The sequence below is a fragment of the Dermacentor albipictus genome, chromosome 4, assembly GCF_038994185.2.
Source record: "Dermacentor albipictus isolate Rhodes 1998 colony chromosome 4, USDA_Dalb.pri_finalv2, whole genome shotgun sequence".
NCBI lineage: Eukaryota > Metazoa > Arthropoda > Arachnida > Ixodida > Ixodidae > Dermacentor > Dermacentor albipictus.
This window is the reverse complement of record NC_091824.1, coordinates 123,691,987-123,713,175: the sequence shown is the minus strand read 5'-3', so window position 1 is coordinate 123,713,175 and position 21,189 is coordinate 123,691,987. Positions and strand designations below refer to the sequence as shown.

Here is a 21,189-nt window from a genome sequence, read left to right as displayed (position 1 = left end):
TAATCGGCACACAACTGTTCATTGAATAAGAATGACCACAAACTGCTAAGGAATGCAATGTTTGCTTATATTGACACGGGTACTTGTTTGTTTTTTAGGTGACCGCTTTTCACCAGCTAACAAATGTTAGCTGGTGAAATGTAAAGCGCAGGACATGCCCCATATGTATTGGAAATTTCTCGAATGTTATTGATGGTTCCATCTGCTGTCACCGAAGCTTGCGTAATCTGATTGCATGTGTGACGCGAATTATGTAGAACTTTCTGGAAGATGCGCAGGCACCAGCGATTACTCTGGAACCTTTGATGACTCATGTATAAAAGCCAATGCGCTTGACCAGCAGAGGAGATTTTCTGAGTGCAGCATGCAGCACTCATGACCCACGTCTGGCAAGCACAACAGACAGAAAAGCTATTATGTGGACCGAGCACAATGTGCAAACTGTAGAGCATAGAATTTGTGGGATAGGAGAACAGCTGGCAGGGGAAAAGAAAAGTCTTGCTACAACAAAGCTCCCTTAGAAGTAGTAGTACAAAGGGCCACAAACAAGTGCACAAGTGAGAAGAATGCGAAGCAGTAGCAACAAATATGGCTCCCAAAGAAGCAGAATGCAGAAGCAATGTGCAGGAGAGAAAAAGAAAGCAGCTCCAGTGCAATTGGATTTGCGATTGACAAGTTGCAAAAGTCTGGAAGTTTGCTGCCCAGCAAATCCCTAATTTACAGGTCCACCTCTTTCTTTCTGTTCAAAAACAAAGGGGAATGCCATCTGGCACCGAGAAGCAGACTTCACCATTGCGCACAACTTGGAACTAGTGACTGGCTTGTGGCTGTTTTGAGGGTCGCACATGGGGAACAGAAAGGCCAACTCATTATGATGATATGAATGTGTAAAGTGCATGCAACTACCTTGCCTTGCCATTTCGAGCAAAGCAAGGAGCCAGTACCAAAAGGAGGACACCACAGAGATCTCCTAAACTCGTCATTTAATACTTGGGAAGCTACAGTGAGCTAACTAGAAGCAGTTGGCTTTATTGGTGATGTTGTGGTGTCCGAGTGCTGACATGGCTTGAATTTTGCTGGGAAGAGCTCTTGAAGTGTTGCCTCCTGCTCTGGAAAGAGAGCTTCGACCGGTAGTTTCTCGAATGGCACCTCTGAACCTTCATCCACCCGGACAGCCTTGCCAACATGTTGGATCCGGAAGGGGATCATGCCTCTATCAACTTTGTTCACCTGTTCAAAGAAAGTGAGGTCAAACATGCACGCAGGCACACCGAAACATACCAACGCAATGCAGAAGAGTTCTGATCTCAGGTTTTCTGAACATGAAAATTACAAAGTAGTAATAACAAATAAACAGAACAATATATCTCCACTTGACACTCGGAGTTGCAGGGTTGTGCACGCAAGCTTAAAGTGCATGCCTTTTTTATCGGAACTATAATTCCAGATGGACATGCTCCAGTCATTACAACTCTCATCAGTAGGACATTCTATGTCATCAGATATGTGCCAGTGTCTCCAGCTCAGGAAATAATAGAAGTATGGCCCCAGGTAGTTAGTAACTGTGCATTTCCTTGTCAACTCGCTACACTAAATTACCACTTCTGAATACTTATACACCTTGCAAGCTGTTCCTAAATGTGTTAATAAATTTCGAATTCGATAGCTAGGATCTCTGACGAAAAGGTTCTGCATTAGTCCAGGTACCAGCTAGATGACAACTATGAAAAAAGAAAAAAAAAACGCGATTCCTCAAGTCTCAGTGCTACTAGTGACGGCAAGCTCGCCAATGTGCATTACAGAAATTACTGTTCTCGTAAACTATGCAATCACCAGCATGAAATATGCGCACAAGAAAGCTACGTTAAAAAATGATGAAGAATATGCTGGGTTAAAACAAAATGACTGGTTGTGCAACATAACAAAGCTAAGGCCCGTATTCTAGAATGTTCCTTTACTCAACACTCCACATAGACTCAAGAACGTTGATGGCAGTGACAAAAATTGCCCCTGTGCTTCAACACTCCCAGGCAATCTTTAAGAAACACTACGTCTTTTTCGGTCAATGGGCGGCACTGTTTTGAACACCATCAGTAGAGGAAGAGCTTCGAGTCAAGGATCGTTTCAGAATTTGAGGGTAAGTGATTCACTTGACACCTGTGCATAATCGCATATCTATTTATTTATTTTATTTATTTACAGATATTGCAAGCCCTCTTCGGACCCATGAAGGAGTGGCTACAATCAACGAAACATAAAAGCAAATACAGTCACACCTCGATATAACCTCACTTTAACAAAATTTGTGATGTAACTAACTATGAGGTGCTACCCAAAATGTCTGGAAATTTGAAAAGCGCGGGCCAATTGAGTGTGGTACACACTTCCGCCACTAGATGTGCTAGCAGTATGCCCTGCGGATCAGTGTGCTGAATGACTTGCATATAAAAAGAAGCACTGTTTTGTGAAGTGTCGTTTTGCAACACAATGGTTCACTGATTTGGCACATTCCTTAGCAGCAAATATGGCGGACTTCAAGGAGTAAAGGATTTGCATCAAGTTTTGTTTTAAACTTGGCAAAACTGCGGCAGAAACTCACTGTATGATACAGGGTAACGCTTTTGGAGTTAACGCCATGAACCAAAGTATCACATTTTTATGGCATTAATGCTACAAAGACAATTGAATGTTTGTTCACGCCGATAAACATTCTGGATACCCATCAACCAGCACTACCCTTGAAATGATAGTGGAAGTTTGTAAGGCTATTATTGGAAATTGCAGGCCAACTATAATGGATGTTTGCGACATTATAGGACAATCGTACGGCACTGTTCAGTAAATTTTGTCAGATGTTTCGAACATGAGGCTATAGCGAGCTCTACTGTGACATATTGAAGTGCTTAAGAGAGAGCATTCGTCACAAAGGCCCAGAGAAGTAGATTAACAACTGGCTTCTTCATCATGGCATCGTGCCTGCTCACACATCAATCATTATTTGACAGTTCCTGGCTTCCAAACAAATCACAATACTTCTGCACCCACCCTATTCACCTGACCTCATCCCTCATGACATTTTCTTGTTCCCTGAGTTGAAGTTGAGGTTGAAAGGATGTCGGTTTCATACTATTGAAAAGATCCAGCCAGAATAGCAGGCGGTCTTCAACACACTGTGTCCTGGAGAGTTCCACGAATGCACGGAATCGTAGCAGAAACTCTGGGATCGCTGTATACATATTCAAGGGGGCTACTTTGAAGGAGACAGTGCTGATTAGGCATTATGGCGAACACTATTTTTTTTACGACTGAGTTCCCAGAACTCTTGGGTAGCACCTCGTATATTACTTTCCGATCTAAGATGCACTAAAAACCATGTCTTTTTTTTCTTCGCAATTTAATGAAGTCAATTCGTGACACAGTTTCGATTTAATGAAGTTTTCGGCCATTTCAAACATGTACTGGGAGCCTGTATGGCTAGTAGATCTAGCACATAAATATAAAAATGTTAGTCGGGGCAAAAGTTATTTCAAACGTCCTTCTTGCATGAAAGGTTTGAGCAATAAAACCTCCATGAAAGCGTGCATGCCTACACATGGTAGGCAAGAAATGCCACTGCACCATCCATGGCGAGAGCGCCACTTGGAGAGGACAGGGCGCATGGCAGCTTGCAGCACTTAGGAAAAAAACTATCCGCACTGCTGTCCCTTTGTTCTGGGTGTATTAGGGCTGATGAAGTTACCTTGAGCATCTTTTCTCCACACTTTTCATCCACAATAGCATATTTGGTTTTGTGGAAAACAAGCCATACTGCATCATAAGTCATGAAACACAAACAAGATACCAGCATGTCACCTAAGGCTCAAGCATGATGCACTTTTCTCTAGCAAAAGTGGCTATAGTGTTTCACTTACATAAATATTGGCAAGGAACACCTTGTTTTCTTTTCCAGCATAGTCGGGTCCAGTAATGGGTGTTTCAGGAAGCTCTATGGCCTCTTCGGGTACAGTAATACCCTGAAAATCATACCACAAAAGATACTTAAGCCGTCGATGAGACTTGTACGTCTGCCACTTCCTAGAGACTTTTTTGTAACACTGTCAATCTGTGTGAAGTTATTCAGCAGTGCGTATGTGAAGCACAAAATTCATGTGAAAGCATCAGTGCACTGCTGTCTGCTGGCACATGTGATGTAACAAACTGTAAAAGTGCAGTCCTAACAAAATGCAAAAAAATTCAGGTGTCTTCAGATAACAGGAAGGCTGAACCAGGGTAAGGTGCCACAGACAGGCAGTAGTAGTTTGTAGGCAAACTTATTTTTGGCTTTGCCAAAGACATACAGTAAATCCCATTATAATGCACTAGTATCCTGCACATAAATACCTTCACTTTATCCTATATTTGTTGCATGCTGATACAAACTTTCTAGATTTGCTTTGTTACGTTGGGTTACATCCATGTTCGTTATAAGAAGGTTTGACTGTATTGAACTAGGGCTTGCCTGTTGAGGACATTCAATAAGTCCAACTATCTTCGTTAAAAAAAAGATTGGGCCTGCTGTCAAAACATCCTGCATGTATGAGGCATATTGGCATGGTTCAGCTCGACCCCCCCCCCCCACCAGTTTTTATATATCTCTTGATATGATCATCTCAGGCTTTGGACAACAGAGATTCTTTAAATATCGTTATTATCCTAACTGAAATGGATCAAGTGAGCAACATACTCTCAGTACCAGCACTTCTAGCACATTTAAAACATGCTAACCAAAGCAGTCAGTCACCTGCACAAGAGGATTCATTCGTCTAGCTTATAGTTGCCTTAAAGCTTTAAACATGACAAGAATGGTGGTACGTTTCATAATCAATCCCATGGCAATCTATGAAGTATGTTCACTGTATATGTCTTTTCTTTATTATTATTATTATTATTATTATTATTATTATTGTTGTTGTTGTTGTTGTTGTTGTTGTTGTTGTTGTTGTTGTTGTTGTTGTTGTTGTTGTTGTTGTTGTTGTTGTTGTTGTTGTTGTTGTTGTTATTATTATTATTATTATTATTATTATTATTATTATTATTATTATTATTATTATTATTATTATTAAGCTCCACAAAACTTTCAAACTTCAGCCACTTACACACAAAAGACATCACCAGAGTTCCTTTGCTAAGTTAGAAAAGTAGCAACATGTGATTTTATTAGGCAAATGTCTTGGTCAAGGAAAGTAACACGGTGATACACGGAGAACACAACTGACCGCTTGTCGAAGTGCGATCCTGAGATGCCACGGCTCAACAGTCCATCCTCGATCCCTGTTCATGGGAAGTCTGATGATTGTGGATTTCAGCATGCGAATTATCTGGCAGAAAGAAGGGCCCAATTAGTATGGCACTCAGCCATAACTCTGCTGATCCATTTGTTTAGCAACCAGCCAGTTGTGCGACAGTTGCAACAAATCTCAACTGTCCTGCACAATCCTTCCGGAACTGCAGAGCTCAACAGCAAATAGCTGTTAATTGACAACAGCTTCTTTTAAACCTGTTGACTACGCTGTTGTGCAATAAACAACTTCAATTTACTGTCACAAGTAGTACATTGTGTTGCTTTTTGCCGGTGACCGTTTTCCACCAGATCATCAATGCTATAACGTTATTGCTTGGCACAAGACACGTCCACTGTAGCTGAAATTTCTTGGATGTAGAAAGAGTAAAGTGAAGGGAGAGTCTTGTCTAATCAGATCACATGGGACATGAACAGTGTTGTACATTCTCATATGTTGGTGGGAACCACTAATTATTCTGGAACGTACAGTGATACATGTACAAATAGCAGACGAACTTGACCAGTCAGTTCAGGTTCGACAACCAACTACTGTGTTTACTGCTGTTATTGTGGTTTGAGTGGTGCTCATCTTTCTGGGCACAAGTTCACCGAATAAAGAGTTAATTCGTGAAAAAAAAAAGAAAGAGACCCATAAAAATAAAATTACAGACCAAGTAACAAATAAGAATTGAAGTTTTACAGTTTATTAGCATATGTAGAATGGCTTAATGTTCATTACATGGATGCGCACTACCTGTGTGCCAAGATGTCGGAGTATTTTTTGTACAGAAGGAAATAATGTTGCAGTAGTTCATCACTAAGCCCACTTCCAGATACATATTGGTGTCCAAACTCACACAGTAATTTGCAAAAACCATGACAATGTATGCGTGACAATATGTTCAGTAGCTCTAGCAGCAAGTTCTTTCAACAACACAGCTTTGTCTTGAAGGGCAATGGGAGATACTGGAGCCTTTCGGGCATGTCCTTTTTATTATTTGGGAACCCACTTGAAGTCATAATTCCAGCAAGGCATGGGAGCAGTTTAGTTGGCAATCCATAATGACTGGACTTCAAGTGTGAGAATATAATAAATGCACAGAGACGGGATGAACTTAGTGAAGCGCCCTCTTTAGGGTGGTTTGTGCACTCCTGAGGGAGTGTATTCGATGATTGTATAGCTCTCCGCTTCGCGAACATTGTGTGCAATGATAACGTGTACAACTGCTTCATCATTAAGATAGGAAAAGGAGGGCAGGCACTAACCCTGTCTGTTTTGCCAACCTTGATCTCATGCCTCAGGTCGAGTTATTTGAAAGTTTTATCCACGTATTCAGAAATGTGCCTTAATTGACGCCCATGCTTGACTAGGTCAAGGTAATGCCTGGTGTAAACTTACCGAAGATGCTTGTTGTCCTTCCTGAGGCACATTCACGTCGGTTGTTATCTTGATTGACCAAGTCAAGCACGGGCTTCGAGTTAAGGCACATTTCTGAATACAGGGGTCAGTGTGTCCATATACGTATAGCCAGTGTTTGGTGTTCCAGTTTTACAAAAAACTGGAAAACCAAAAACATAGATGGTGGTAGCAGTGCCGATAGACACACCTTGTGGCACCTTGTTGCTTAACCACAACATATCAAAACCAGAAACCTTTTTCGTTCTAGTTCAGCGAAAACAGTTCTGTTCTGGTTCAACCCAGGAGTGAAAAAATAACAGTTCAGATTGGTTTGAACCTGTTTGTTTTAGTGTGTATAAGCTAAAAATGACTGCAGAAATATCGATTAAATTTATTTTGCTCGAACATTTGACAGTACTCTTATCCTAAGCTGCATGAAAAGACTTAAATAAAGGCCACAAGTAGTTGAAGAATTTATCACATTGTGGAAGCACACCTCAGCAGCAATACTACATCATTTATAGCGTACCTATTCAGTTTCCATACCAGTTTAATCAAAATGACTGTCAAGCTAGGAAGCACTTCATTTCAGCAATTATACATAGGTTTCCCTCCGCTGAATAACTATGTGGCAGTAACTAACTTCAAATGCTTGTGTATGTATTACCATAAAAGAAAAACCACTTAACATTCATGATTATACTGTTTCCGATGCCTTTACATCACAAAATAAGTAGCACGTAACCTGTAACTGCAGTAATAGTTACTGAACTCAATGTCACAAGATAGCACCACCAGCATTCCTATTCACATCTATGTTTACAGTACTCCATAGCCTGTACACATAGACGGACACACTAAACTCCTCTATTATGGTAATATAATTTCTTAAAAGTTAATCATGTAGTAAACCATTAGCCCAGTCGCGCATATATATGTCTATGTCACCACGTTCAGCCTCTAAAATAGGCCGATTATAGCTTGCTGCTTCACTGTAAAATGCACCATCGAAGCTAGCTATGCCAATTGGTGTGGCACATTATGAGCTGAAGTAGTAGTTTTGTGGCAGAATGCATGTACTCTGATTATGATGAATGCGATGTTTTGGGGCACAAGGGCCAAATGTGGCCAAAGAGCGCCAAGTGCATGTACACTGTGCAGCAGATTTAGGATCGAGACCTGGTCAAATTGAGGTAGTCTCTTTACAGGCTGTGGTTGATGACATCAGGTATGCAAGCCATGTAATGCATGCAAATCACATAGAATGCGCCACTAGGTATTCACAGTAAAAAAGAAGAGAGCATTTAGCATTCACATAGCAATTTCTTAAACATAAGGATGCTTGGTTGGCACAGGAGTTTACTCCAGGATCCTTGAAACGTGTGAACAAACTTCACACCTCAGCAGAAACTTTTCATATATTGAAAATAACAGAGGATCTCCTTGTGTGTTGTAGCGATGGCTAAAACAAATATAATGAAATGCATGTGGCCTTCAACTAAGTATTAAAGCATGTGAGATGCAAAAATTAATGTCCTGGCATCATTTTTCCTTAACAAATTTCCACACATAGCAAATAAAGCTAATTTATTACACAACTTTCTCATTCCAATATTAATGTGCACACTTACAGTGTGTTTCATTCAACTTTCAACAAATTCTTTAAGAAGAGAATTGGTATACGGACCAAGAACATAGCATTGATGGATGCACTGAGCGAGTCAGTTTAGATTTCTGAAATACTAGCCTTTCGTGACACTGAAACTCTGTGTCTGACTAAATTAGTTTGCTTAACTATCATTTAAAAAACTGCACTCAAGCAACAAATAAAGTCCGACCTAAAAGCTTTTGGTAGCCTTTCCATCAAAAGGAGAAAATATGTAACACTATGCCATGTCACGCATGCCACTGTTTTGGTGCAAGAGAGATTAAAAATGAAGTGAACAGTTTTCAAGTGCAACATAACAACAAACAAACAAACACTGATTGCTGACCAAATGCCAACATAATCGCAGCCAGTCAAGCCCGATTCAGCATTTGCTTTTAGTACCTCTGTCTGTGGTGAAGTATTATTAAACTGAAATTAACCTGAGAGGGTGTTTTACTTACCACCGGAGAAGTTCGGGTACTAAACACAGGACCTAAGTCTTCCTTTTCCTGCACACAAAAAAGGAAAGAAAATGCAAATAAGTGCTGTAACTCTGGCAGTACACATGCTGCAGCCTATTCTTCACAAACACTGCAAATATTTAACTGCCAATCAATAAAGGTGAAATATTTCCACAACCAATCAGTACTGCTATTGACATAGATACAAAAGTGAAACCACGTGAACATTGTGCACACTGACTATGCAGAACAAACTTGATTTCACCACCTGTAAGTGTTGCCAGATTGCTGCAAGGTTCAGCTACAATATTAAAAAATCAAAATAAAAATTTTCTACCACATCAAATGTGTTCAAACATTTACCAGCTTGCTCTGCGAGGTGTACAGTTTAATATTCAATGCGTAATTAAAGCTTCAAAATGTGTTGTCTTGGTCCTTTCAATGTCCTAAAGCAATACTAGGGGGTATGACAGACACTGCAGTGGAGAGCTCCAGACAGGTTCAGACTGTCTGGTGCATTTTTAACATGCACCTAAATGTACGCACACAAGCATTTTCACATTTTGGTTTCAGGGAATCGTGGCCACTGCACCCAGCAAGGAAACTGGGGCCCAGTGTGGCCAGCAGCCGGCCTTTGCAGTAGCTCTGGCTTCGCAAATGCTAAAAGTTTGTGAAAAATGCTGAAAACTGTTTTATTGCTCAAGATGTTGACTGTCTATCTTAAAAATTCACAGTCCTTGTTCTGATGGACTCTGTGAAGAGACACTAATTTACAGTTGCAGCTAGAATGATCTGTGCCACAGACAAATTTAACTATTTGTGAAATTTAGTCATGAAACACATTTGTGCAATGGCACCCGAAATTTCAGACGACGCTATATACTAGTTTTATGGAGTGATGACAATGCTACAGCTAGGTCCAAATAATTGAGCAGACCCAAAAACTCGGGCTTTAGATGACTGTATTTGTATCCTAAATTTTGTAACCTAAGCAGAGCAAAAAGACAAAATCGTGAAAATATTGATGGCAATACAGCGATCGCAAACAAGCCCTAAATGTCACATATTAAAGAAAAAACACGAAAAGAAATAATAAAGGTCGCAGAAGGTTTGTACAGCAAGTGATTAGACAACTTACCCCCCTCATTTTCTCACGAAGTTTCAAATTTTCTGGTGTAGCATAGAGGGCCAATCCTGGAACAATCAGATGTGACAGGCCATAAAATGGCCTCACAGACACAACATCCCACTTGTTTCCGAGCCCTGGAAAAGATAGTCTATGAGACGTGGCCCCATGCATCCCGTCCTAGGAGTTGAGACATTACACATGGATTTAAAATCCTTATGGTCAAACTTGTGATGCTTGGTTATCATCTAGAGCTTAAAGGGACACTAAAGAGAAAAATAGATTGAGCTGTAGCAGTAAACTATGCATCAGCCAATACAAAAAAAAAAGTTACTCTTACTATGAATTAAGGCTTGATGAGAAAAAAAAAGTGAAAACAAAAGTCTGGTGGTAATGCTGCATTGAAGTTTATGCACTAGCTTGCCATAATGCCAAGGGTTTTGACTGCATCTAATAGCGTCTAGTTAATCTTTTGTCCATAAACATGGACTACATTTATTCTAAAGGCATCAAAGAAAGAGAAAGTTTACAAATAAAGTTTTGACACCTTACACTGTGCCTGAACAACGCTAATTTGAGAAGGTATCTTGAAATCTGTGACGTCACCTTGACTTGCTGATGCTGGGATTTCAGTGTGATATTTGAAAAAAAATTGAACTTCATCCTTACTCTTCTCTTCTACCAATAACCCTCTCTCCACAAGATTAACTAGAATTTTGAAAGAAAACTTGATCTGCTTAAACTGAGTCTATCTCTTCAGTGTCCCTTTAAAACAGAGTTGTCTATTTCCTTTTTTGAAAGGGCGCTTTGGCGCCCTAGAGCAGACTGATAGCAATGACACGCAGCTGGATAATCGATATAACCTTGCATGCAAATGGGTGAATTGTCTCACGACTACTGTAACTGCAGGAAGGCACTGGTGTAGAAAAAATAAAAATCAATGTATCCCACAACTTGTGGGGCTAGCTTGTTCACCAAAGCTACTAAATCTGTATGTCTACTTAGTTTAATTATGCTACAGCATAAGACAACAATTTTGGTACTGCCACAATTGCTACTTAAAGGTGGCAAAAGGAAAGCATCATGCCACAGTAATTATATTGCGTTTCGCAAAGTTGTGAGGCTACTGTCGTCTTAACCATGAAGTCTGCCTAATGTAAGTGACTGGAAAATAAAAATTGCCTGTGAAAGGAATTTATATTCTTTTAGCTTCTAGCCTAGCCTCAGGGAGGGAACTGAACACGTTGGTGGCCTAGTTCCTTGTTTTTAAGCAAAACAGCACAGGTTTAAAATATGTGCATCACTTTACCTTCGACAAACTGAGTGAGAATGACGTCGATGTTTGGCTTCTTCTTCTTTTCAGTGATTTCGTCATAGACATAAATGTAGTTCTCTTTTGTCAGCAATCGGGGCTTCTTGTACCATAGTTTTGACACAAGTGGTGGGACAACTCGCCTCAGTATCTTGGTTGTCTGAAGTGGAAAAAAAAAAATATATATATATATATATATATATTTAATGACATGCTTGGTTTTAAGTCTCGAAGTCCCCTAACTAGAGCCAGGTTCTCAACCTACTCCCTGTAGAAGGTTGTGCCATTTCACTTGGGAACTACGATCTATGTCCATGCTCCAGCAGTTAAACCGGATCTGTTCCAGTGTGACCAATTCTGTCTATCATATGCAGATTTTGAGCTTGCTTAAACCAAGTCATTTGTTATTCAGTCACTTGTCGTGGCTTTTTGGGCTCAATCGTGTCCCAGCTTTAAAAAATGCAAATGACGAAATTTCTACTTAAGCAAGAGAGAAGTTCATATGATGATGGAGGCTTGAAGTGATTAATCATGGTCGAACTAAGGAATGTCACTGGTGTCAACATATCAACAAGGAGAGTTGTCTTCACCAGGGCGGTCCAGTTCTGTAGTTGGAACGTTGGCCTGGGCGACGTTCCTTGTTCGACCACAGTTAAATAAGTGAACAGTATTTACATCTGTAACTGTTGTTGGATGTCATTGGTGCAACCCAAGATCTACCAACACTACTGCTATTTTCCAAAACGTTCGTGGGAATGCAGCGTACGAATTCTGCTTCGAATACAAAACCAAGCGGATTTCCAAGTAGTTTGTTTAGATGAAATATTTCGGTGGTTTTATGTTATCTTTGTACACGCCGTATTTCAAAAGGTTACCTGCTTTTCTGTGCCAATTCATCTAATTGACTTGATCCCTTCTCCAGAAATGCCCGGTAGTCACCACGACTTCGATTTAATAGACTTATTCGTGCAAAGTGAAAATAGAATAGGATCGCTTGTTGAAAGCATTTTCACGTCTTTTTTGTCACTCCTACGACCCATGCTTACCCTGATTTGCTCACGGACAGGTGATCGAAGGCTCGTTAACAAACTCACGGTCCTTGAAGGTGTTGTTTTCAACATTCTGGCTTGGATGCTGCTCTTTATAAAGATAGAGTATGTGCAATGTCTTTACTAACGTAGCACAAGGCGAGATCGGCACACGTTAGCACTGCTTTTCCGACCTCATCATTGCTTTGCTGCTCATCAGACGAACTTGACCCACAAACTAGTTTCAAAACAACTTAATCACACTGTGAAGTGTCCTCAGAGCGACGTTGAACCAAGTGTTCGCGCTGATCTTTCGGTTTCACCAAATAAAGGAGGCGTTGCACCACAACAACGCCTCCTTTATTATACTATGCCTGTCAGTTCCGGCGCCACGCAATGGGACCGCCGCGGACGCCTCGGTTCACGCACCGCTCGCACCGCGGCGCTGCTAGCTGCCACTATGCCTCGACGAGACCAGTTTCCAGAGCTTAGCAGACGCGGAAGAGTCTAGCTTTACGTGCAGGCTGTGCGAAAAGGTCAGGGAAGCAGTCCAAAAACTGGAAGGAAATTGGACAGCCAAGTTCGAGGAGCTGAAAGCAGACCTGAAGGAGGAGCGGGAGAGGCGGTTAGCTTTGCAGGCGAAAGTCGCCGAGTTGGTCAAGGTGGAAGCGGTGCAGGCCGCGCAATTAGTAAGAACCGTGGCCGAGCTTGGAGAAGAGAAGGAAAGGAGAGCAGAACTGCTTAGGCGTCTCGATGCGCTTGAGACGCGCGCAGCGGAGAATGATGGGTCGGGACACCAAGCCGGAGGAAAAAGCACAGAAAGTAGGGTAGACCCTACATGCGAAGTCGGGGGCAGGGTGGCAGGGCAAGCGGTAGTCAGCTCGCCGCCGGTGAATCGGCGTAGTTATAGCGAAGCAGCGCAACACGCCCCGCGGGAGGCGACGCTGCAGCCACAGGAAGCCGGGAAGCAGGGAGAGGTAGGAGAGAGTGAAAGGGTGATCATTGCTGGCGACTCAAACATGGCTGGGTGCTCAAAAGCAATTGTGGAGAGGGTGAAAGGCGACAAAAGAGTGGCGGTAGGGACATTTCCAGGGCAGACACTGGGTTCTGTCATGGAGCGAGCAAAAGAAAAGCTCACGGAAAATGCCCACGTGCGCAACCTTGTCGTAGTAGCAGGTGGGCTAAATGACGTCCTGAACAGGAAAGGGCCAGGACTAGCCCAGCGCTTGGCGAAGGGGGTGGACGACTTGCGCGAGCTATCCCCTCAGGTGCAGATCGTGGTGTGCACGGTGCCGGAGGTGCCTGTGCGTGACAGTCACGTTCAAAGAGCCGTAATGGCTGCCAATGAGGCAATATGGAAAATGAGCCGAGAGAAAGGCTTTGAGGTTGTCGAAGTAAACAGGGAAGTGAGAAGTTGTGGTGGTTTTAAACGAGATGGGATCCACTTCAATTACAGGCTAGCACGAGAAGTGGGCTGGCGACTTGGGGGTCGCGCTGTTGCTTTTTTAGGGGGCCCGCGGGCGCTCGGGAGGTCAGAGTAGGTAGTAATAAAGAAGGTCCCCTAGGGGAACAGCAGAAGAGCATCGCCGTCGATAAGAGGAAAAGGAGGAAAGCAAGAACAAGAGCTCGCCATGCAATAGGCTACATAAACATGCAGGGCGGCAGAAGAAAGGAAAAGTGGGCAGAGATTGAGGAGCAGTTACATAGAGAACAAATAGGGGTATATGCGGTTACAGAAACGCACCTTAGAGACTCAGAAGAGCCGCCAGTTATTGAGAATTATGTATGGGAAGGGTGCAACAGAACTAAGTCGGAAAGAAAGGGAGGGGGAGTCGGAATGCTCATCCATCAGGGAGCCAAATGGAAAAGAGTAAATTCACAATGTCAAGAGCATCTTTGGTTATCAGGTACAATGAGTGGGAAAGAAACTTGGCTTGGAGTTACGTATTTGTGGACCGGAATAAATTGCACAGAGAAGAATAAAGAGTTAGTGGAATGCATAAGCGCGGATATTAGGGGTTTCGGGAATGGTGCTGAGATAGTCCTATTAGGTGACATGAATGCCCACATAGAGGATTTAGAAGGCTATACCGACAATAACGGGAAGTTAATGCTAGACCTTTGCGAGCAACATAACCTCGTGATCGTGAATACAGGGCCTAAGTGTGAAGGACAGATCACATGGGAAGTGGGAAACCGGCAATCGACCATTGATTACTGTCTGATGACAGAAGGAATTCAGGATAAGTTGAGAGAAATGGTCATCGATGAGGAAGGGTTTAGCAGCATAGGGAGTGACCATAAACGCATCATTTTGAAAATGGGATATGTAGTTGGGAAAGAGAGCAACGAAAGCAAAATGGCCAGCCCAAATTTGAACGCTGAACAAATAGCAAATATAGTCACTAGAGTGGAGGAAGAAATTGGCAAGTCGCCAAGTAAGGGGTGGGAATATGGTGAGCTTCTAAGTGTAGTAACGACAGAAATACGGAAAGAGAAACAACACGTTCATTGGAAAGGAAAAAAGAAACCGAAAAGCTGGTGGAACAAGGAGATACGAGAAGCGATCGCCGAAAGACAGAAAGCATCTCGAGAGCACAGGCAGGCAAAGAAGGCGCAGTTGCCACAGGATGAAGTAACCGGTAAATGGGAAATATACCGGGAGAAAAAGTCTATGGTTCAAATACTGGTGCAAGCAAAATTAAAAGGTGAAAGTGAAAGTTGGTTGTCAGAAATACGTGAGAAAAAGAAGGCCGCACCTAGAATATTTTGGAATCACATAAAATTATTAGGCAGGAAATCAACAACAATACAACAACATATCCTAGACGAAGATGAAAACAGACTGGAAGGAGAAGCAGCAATAAATTACATCCAAAAAGTAACAGCCGAATCTTTCCAAGGCAAGGACGAGGTTGTTTTTGAAGAGAAAAAGAGCATGAAAGAGACCCAAGGGGACAAGGAGCTAGTGCTTACAAATTTAAACTGGAAGAAAGCGGAAGAGAAAATTCCTAAGCGCACAGCCACAGGGCTAGACAAGGTTCCCGTTAGGCTGATAAATGAACTGGGACCAAAAAGTAAGGAAGCTCTCGTGAAAGCAGTTGAAAAAACTTTAAAAGATAGACGAATACCAGACAGTTGGCGACAAAGTAGAATGAATTTAATTTATAAAGGTAAGGGGGAGAAAGACAGAATTCACTCGTATAGACCGTTGACCATTACATCGGTAATATACAGGCTAGCAATGCAGGCAATCAAATTAAAGCTTCAAGCATGGGCAGAAAATAATGACATTTTGGGAGAGCTTCAGAATGGCTTTAGAATAGGTAGGCGTTTGGATGATAACTTGTTTGTTCTTACTCAGTGTATTGAAATATCAAAAGCAGAAAGCAGACCGTTGTATGTGGCCTTTTTGGACATTACAGGAGCATACGACAACGTAGACCGCAGCATTCTGTGGGATATTCTGGAAGGGGAAGGCTTAGGTAACGATTGTATACAGCTTTTGAGAGAGATTTACCTAGAAAATACTGTTTGCGTTGAATGGGAAGGGATGAGGAGCGCGGAGAAAGTTCATATCAACAAGGGACTGAGGCAGGGGTGCCCTTTATCCCCGCTGCTGTTTATGATGTACATGGTGAGGATGGAGAGGGCGCTAGAAGGAAGTAATATCGGGTTTAATCTCTCATACAAACAGGCAGGTACAGTAATAGAGCAGCAACTCCCAGGTTTATTTTATGCAGACGACATTGTGTTGCTCGCAAACAACCAAAGTGATTTGCAACGTCTGGCTAATATTTGTGGACAGGAAGGCAACAATTTAGGTTTGAAATTTAGTGTTAGAAAATCAGGTGTTATTGTATTCAATGAAAACAGTGAACAGACAGTGGAGATACAGGGCCAAGAAATACCTCGGGTAACAGAATATAAATACCTTGGTATATGGATAAACGAAGGCAACGGATATATGGAAACACAGGAAAAAACCATAACAGTCAAGGGGAAGAGAAATGCAGCCATAATGAAGCACAGAGCGCTATGGGGATACAATAGGTACGAGGTCCTCCGAGGTATGTGGAAAGGGGTAATGGTTCCAGGACTTACTTTTGCAAATGCGGTTGTTTGCTTTAAATCAGGGGTACAATCAGGACTCGACGGGAACCAAAGGTCAGTGGGTCGCCTCGCATTGGGCGCTCACGGGAAGACTACAAATGAAGCTGTGCAAGGGGATATGGGCTGGACTAGTTTTGAAGTGAGGGAAGCTCGCAGTAAAATTGAGTATGAAGAACGGCTGAGGAATATGGAGGAAAGTAAGTGGGCTGGGAGAGTGTTCAGGTATCTGTACAGGCAAAACATTGATTCACAGTGGAGGAAAAGAACTAGGAAGCTTACCAGCAAGTATGCGGCCTGTGGGGTGGGCAACACAGCAACAAAGAAGGTCAAGCGGAAAGTCAGAGAGGCTGAATTAATCTCATGGGTGGCGGCAATGGAAAAGAAACCTGCCATGAGTAACTACTTAAGGGGAAAAAACGAAATTAGGAAAGAAACCATTTATGATAACTCAAAGGGAAGCTCATTACTTTTCGAAGCGAGATCGGGATGCCTTAGAACACGCACGTATAAAGCGAGATATAAGAAGGAAGAAGAAGCATGTGCTTGCTGCGGTAAAGCTAGGGAAACGACGGAGCATATTTTATTAGAATGTGAAGACATCTATCCAGCGGTCGATTTAGGCACCACTGGCCTCCTTGAAGCCCTTGGGTTCAGCGGGAGCAGTGGTAAAGCAAACAGGTCCGCAATAGACATCAGTAAGAGGCGATTGGAAGATTGGTGGAAGAAAAGTAGGGAAACGACAAAGGACGGAGACGTACAAAAGCACAGTTCGCAATAGGGTATCAGAAAATTTGGACGTGGTAGTTCATAGTGTGTTTTTTTTTCTCATGGGTTAACCTAGGCAGGATATTAGGCAGCATAGTAGCAAGAGCTTGGTGGCGCAAGCCACCGCCCCGTTCCAAAGGGGACGCTCATAACATCCATCCATCCATCCATCCATCCATGCCGCCGCTCAGAACGCTGCTGAAACATACGCGCCGCGTCCGACTTGCGCAGCTCACGTTGGTCGTCGAGTTACATATTGCACTATAATTTATTCAGTTCGTCCAGTAGGTTAACCAAACACTGCTCAGGTGCTTATAACCTAAATATTTATTGTGATACAAGCGATACGATTGCGTGACATCGCCGCCGCGTTAGTAGCTAGCAGTTTCGTGTGTTCGTTCAGGTATTCCGATGTCGACTAGCTACTAGCCAAACGCATCGATTGTCACTCACTGAGCTCGGCAAAAACGTAAAGCGTAATAGCCAGAAACTGTACTTGTCCTCGATTTTGTGATTTGCCCTGCTTTTTCAAAAGATTTCGTTCCCAAGGCCCGAATTTTCTCACAAGTCAACCACATGGGACATTTAACAATCGAACATTTATTTGCAGTAGTTATCTAAACATGTCAACAATGCTACAGTTCACATGGCATATGCTACAGTTTTAGCAGCTTCCGTGACAATGGCTTCCTTGCATATAATTTGGCAACTGAATTCTTATCTGTAATATTAAAAGCATGGTTAGACAGCAGGGGTTTGATGAACTTGCGGCACAAGAGTTCAAGGAACATCTTCCTGTGGCCAGGCTCTCCGTTCTTGCACATCAAGACGGGGACGTCCACAAGCACATCAACAGCATGTTCTACACTGGTTTCGAGCGGTTTGGAAATGGACTTTCTGTGAAACAACATTATGTCAACAAACCGCTTGAGACCTATCAAGACGGACACCAACTCTTTGGTTGGATACTTCAGTCCACCACGGTCTTGGTACGCAATGAGCCCATCAACAGGGGCATTGGCCTTTGGTTTTTCGACAAGTTGAATACAACTCTCGCAGCTCAGCCTTTCTGACAAGGCTCTGGCTAGATAACCACCAATCAGGGCAATACTAGCCACTTCGGGGTTGGGGAGCCATGGTGTAGTGCACAGGTCCCGCAATCTATTCTTTGCTGCTGATGGAAAAAAACCCTTGCTAGTACAGCTGCGTTTCTGAGTGTCTCCATTGCAAACTGCCGCATCAGTACGGAATGAGCTTGAGCTGTTCACATTGCTTCGAACTGATGCAGATACAATGCCAGTCTTTAACATCTTCTCAAGTCCGCAGAGTACAGTCTTCACATCCATGGCATCATTGCAACCTGCTGTCCTTCGAAGGAAACCGAACAGTGCCTCAATCGGATCACTTGAGAATTTTCGAGTCAAAACAAATATGAATTTCTTTTCCTTCAGAAGAAAACGAATGCATGCTACATTCGATGTTGTCGTCAGGACCAGTGCTCGGTATGTTTCACTGGTAAAGAAATTGTCAGGGTGGCTCTCCTGTCTCAGCCTTTCGATATAGTTAAGGAAATCGGTCTCTAGCCACTGCAGCCTCATGTCGTCAACATCACTGAAATGCCGGCTGTCAGGGTCATTCCTGTGGACGTGCTGCTCTGTGTTGCTGACATCCATCAGCGCAAACCACTTGTGCATCAGCAACAAAAATTCAACAGTTGGGCCCACTGACCTGAACTCCAAGTCACAGGTGTGACCAGCCTGGTCTTTCAAATACTGGAGTGCAGCAGTAACTGGCGGAGAGAAGATTTGCACTGCATGTCTCACACTCATCTTCTCAATATTTGATGGATATAGGTGTTTCCGTGTTAAATATCGTATTGGCTTCACAGTAGAGCCTCGCTGCATTCTGTACAGTTCTTTCAAAGGAGCTGACGAAATTTGTTTCTTACCACCTATGTCCTTCGCAAGAAATTGTGACCTGACATTTTTAATTATGTGGGATTGGTCAAAAGCCAGATAAAGGAGTCTTGAAGGATCCGCTGGATGTGGAGCAGAAATTTGAGCCGTTCCCTTGCTTAATATGTCCATGGCAGCGACGTTTGTCTTGTGGTTATCAGTGACAAGACGAACTATTTCAAAACCGAGCTCCTCTGTCTTCTGGACAACGTGACAAATGGTCTGTGCGAGCTCGGCTCCTGTGCAGGCTTTAGTAAAAAAGTACCCGACAGGTATCTTAAAGCTTGTCGACAGGCCACAAAGCAAGAAACAAAGCAATGAATTTGCTAACTGGTCGCTCTCACTTGGTACCAGATGCTCCAGATCAATGCTCATATTGACGTCACCAACAAAAGCATCTCTTTGTTTATTATATTCAAGCTTTTGCTTGATGTGCATTTCGTCTACTACCAAACTGCACACTTTTGACTGCGATTTTGTAAGACCCTGAAGCTCTGTTTTGAGCCTGCAGCGAACCAGAGGGCTGAAGCCAATTTCCCCAGTTGCCGATCCAATATACTTTTGCAAAGTATTTCTACATGGTAAACGCAGAAGTTGTTCAGTCCGCACATACTCATAGGCCTTGGTCGAGAGATTCCTCAGGATCACGCAGTACCTCACGGTAGTTTCAGACCACGTTGGTCTCTTCCTACCGTAATTGATGACTTGGTCCACAATGAATACAGCTTTTGCCTTGTTTTGGTGCGCATCGGCTACAACGTCCACAAAGGCACGCACATTGCAGTCGTCCTTCAGCTTGCAAAGTTCTTCTTTGTAACTTTCAACTGTCTGTTGCAACCTGGCGATCTGTAACCGAAGGGCTTTCTCTTTGGCTCGCTGTTTTCGGCAATCTACGTAACTGCTTGAACTTGCGGTCCTTTCCGTCTGAGTTGAAAATGTTCGCTTCGCAAACGCCACTGTTCTGCAAGTTAACGCTTCGGTACGCACCGCCGTCGCTACAGCGCATACTGTGCCACTCAAAGGAAGAGATGCGTTCGAGCATGCTGGCCTGTTAGTTGGCGCTAAGGCTGGTCGCGCAACTACTGACGTCGCGACGCCAGGGCAGCCAGGTTCTTCATTCTCGTTGAAGGTAGTAGCAGCTACTGCTTTCCGTTTTTTGCTAGCCTTCTCCTGGCCACAGTCGAGCTGCACAGTGCGCTTTCGACTACTTGCATTACTACGTACCTTGGCAGGTGCAGGCTTCATGTACGAGGGGTAGCACGTGAACACGCTGGGCACCGCTCCCTTGTTTAATTGTCGGATTTTAGTATTCTCCCGAAAGTCCGAGGCAACGAAGTGCTTACTGCAAACGACGGAGTAATTAGATGTTGTATTGGGCTCCCAGTTCTTTCGTGAGATCACCTTTAGCCATCGTTGGCGCAACTCGAGGTCGGCAGGAATCTCGTGGAATGATACTCCGTCGTCCTTCTTTCTTGCACTTGATGTGCACATAGGCACACAGCAGTACCTCATGCTGAACACTGTCCGTACACAAAACAGAACCAAATCAAACTTCAGAGCATCTTTCTACGCACGTCGACACCAGCGAACAAAACATTGCTTTGTTTATCTCGCGCCACGAGCCCCGCAAACCCATGCACGGCCGAGACGGACGGGAGACTGTAGTGTCAGCCGCCAGCGCCACGAGCGGCAAGCGCCGGCATATGGGAAAGAGCGACAGGAGAGGGTGTGATTGAGCGGGAGGGGCTCTTTTGACAGGCATAGTTAAATAAAGGAGGCGTTGACCACAATAACCAAACGCACATGGCCGCCCGCTTGTACGTTTTCATAGTGTACAACCAATGACCTAATGCCGTTAAATTTAGAAGAAACTAAGACCACGTCAAGATTATAAGAGACGCTACACTACAAGTAAAAATGAATTTAAGTACTTAAACGCTTACTTTATTCAACGCTTCTAGATATTTTTAACAGGTAAACAGGGCTATAGTCGAATGTCTAATTAAGCGTTTGACAAGGGCCAAGGCAAGTTTAAGTCGTATCCAAATGGCGCACATGCATC

The 21,189-nt window shown here is 43.1% G+C and overlaps 1 protein-coding gene across 1 annotated transcript; it reads right to left on the bottom strand.

The window, feature by feature from the left end:
* Nucleotides 1-962: 962 nt before the first annotated feature.
* mRpL9 (mitochondrial ribosomal protein L9) lies at nt 963-12,650 on the bottom strand. The gene is made up of 7 exons (XM_065428873.2): nt 12,313-12,650; nt 11,264-11,426; nt 9,967-10,091; nt 8,829-8,876; nt 5,256-5,357; nt 3,912-4,013; nt 963-1,230 (listed from the first exon to the last, which is right to left on the bottom strand). Exons 1-7 carry the CDS (start codon nt 12,385-12,387, stop codon nt 1,009-1,011), a joined length of 837 nt encoding a protein of 278 aa, XP_065284945.1. The 5' UTR covers nt 12,388-12,650; the 3' UTR covers nt 963-1,008.
* Between the last annotated feature and the right edge of the window lie 8,539 nt (nt 12,651-21,189).

Coding starts and splice junctions, on each gene's coding strand:
- mRpL9 (XM_065428873.2), bottom strand. CDS start 12,387: ATGTTGAAAACAACACCTTCAAGGACCGTGAGTTTGTTAACGAGCCTT. Junction 10,092..11,263: donor TCTCACTCAGTTTGTCGAAG/GTAAAGTGATGC, acceptor TATCTTTTCCAG/GGCTCGGAAACAAGTGGGAT. Junction 8,877..9,966: donor TTCGTGAGAAAATGAGGGGG/GTAAGTTGTCTA, acceptor TTTTGTGTGCAG/GAAAAGGAAGACTTAGGTCC.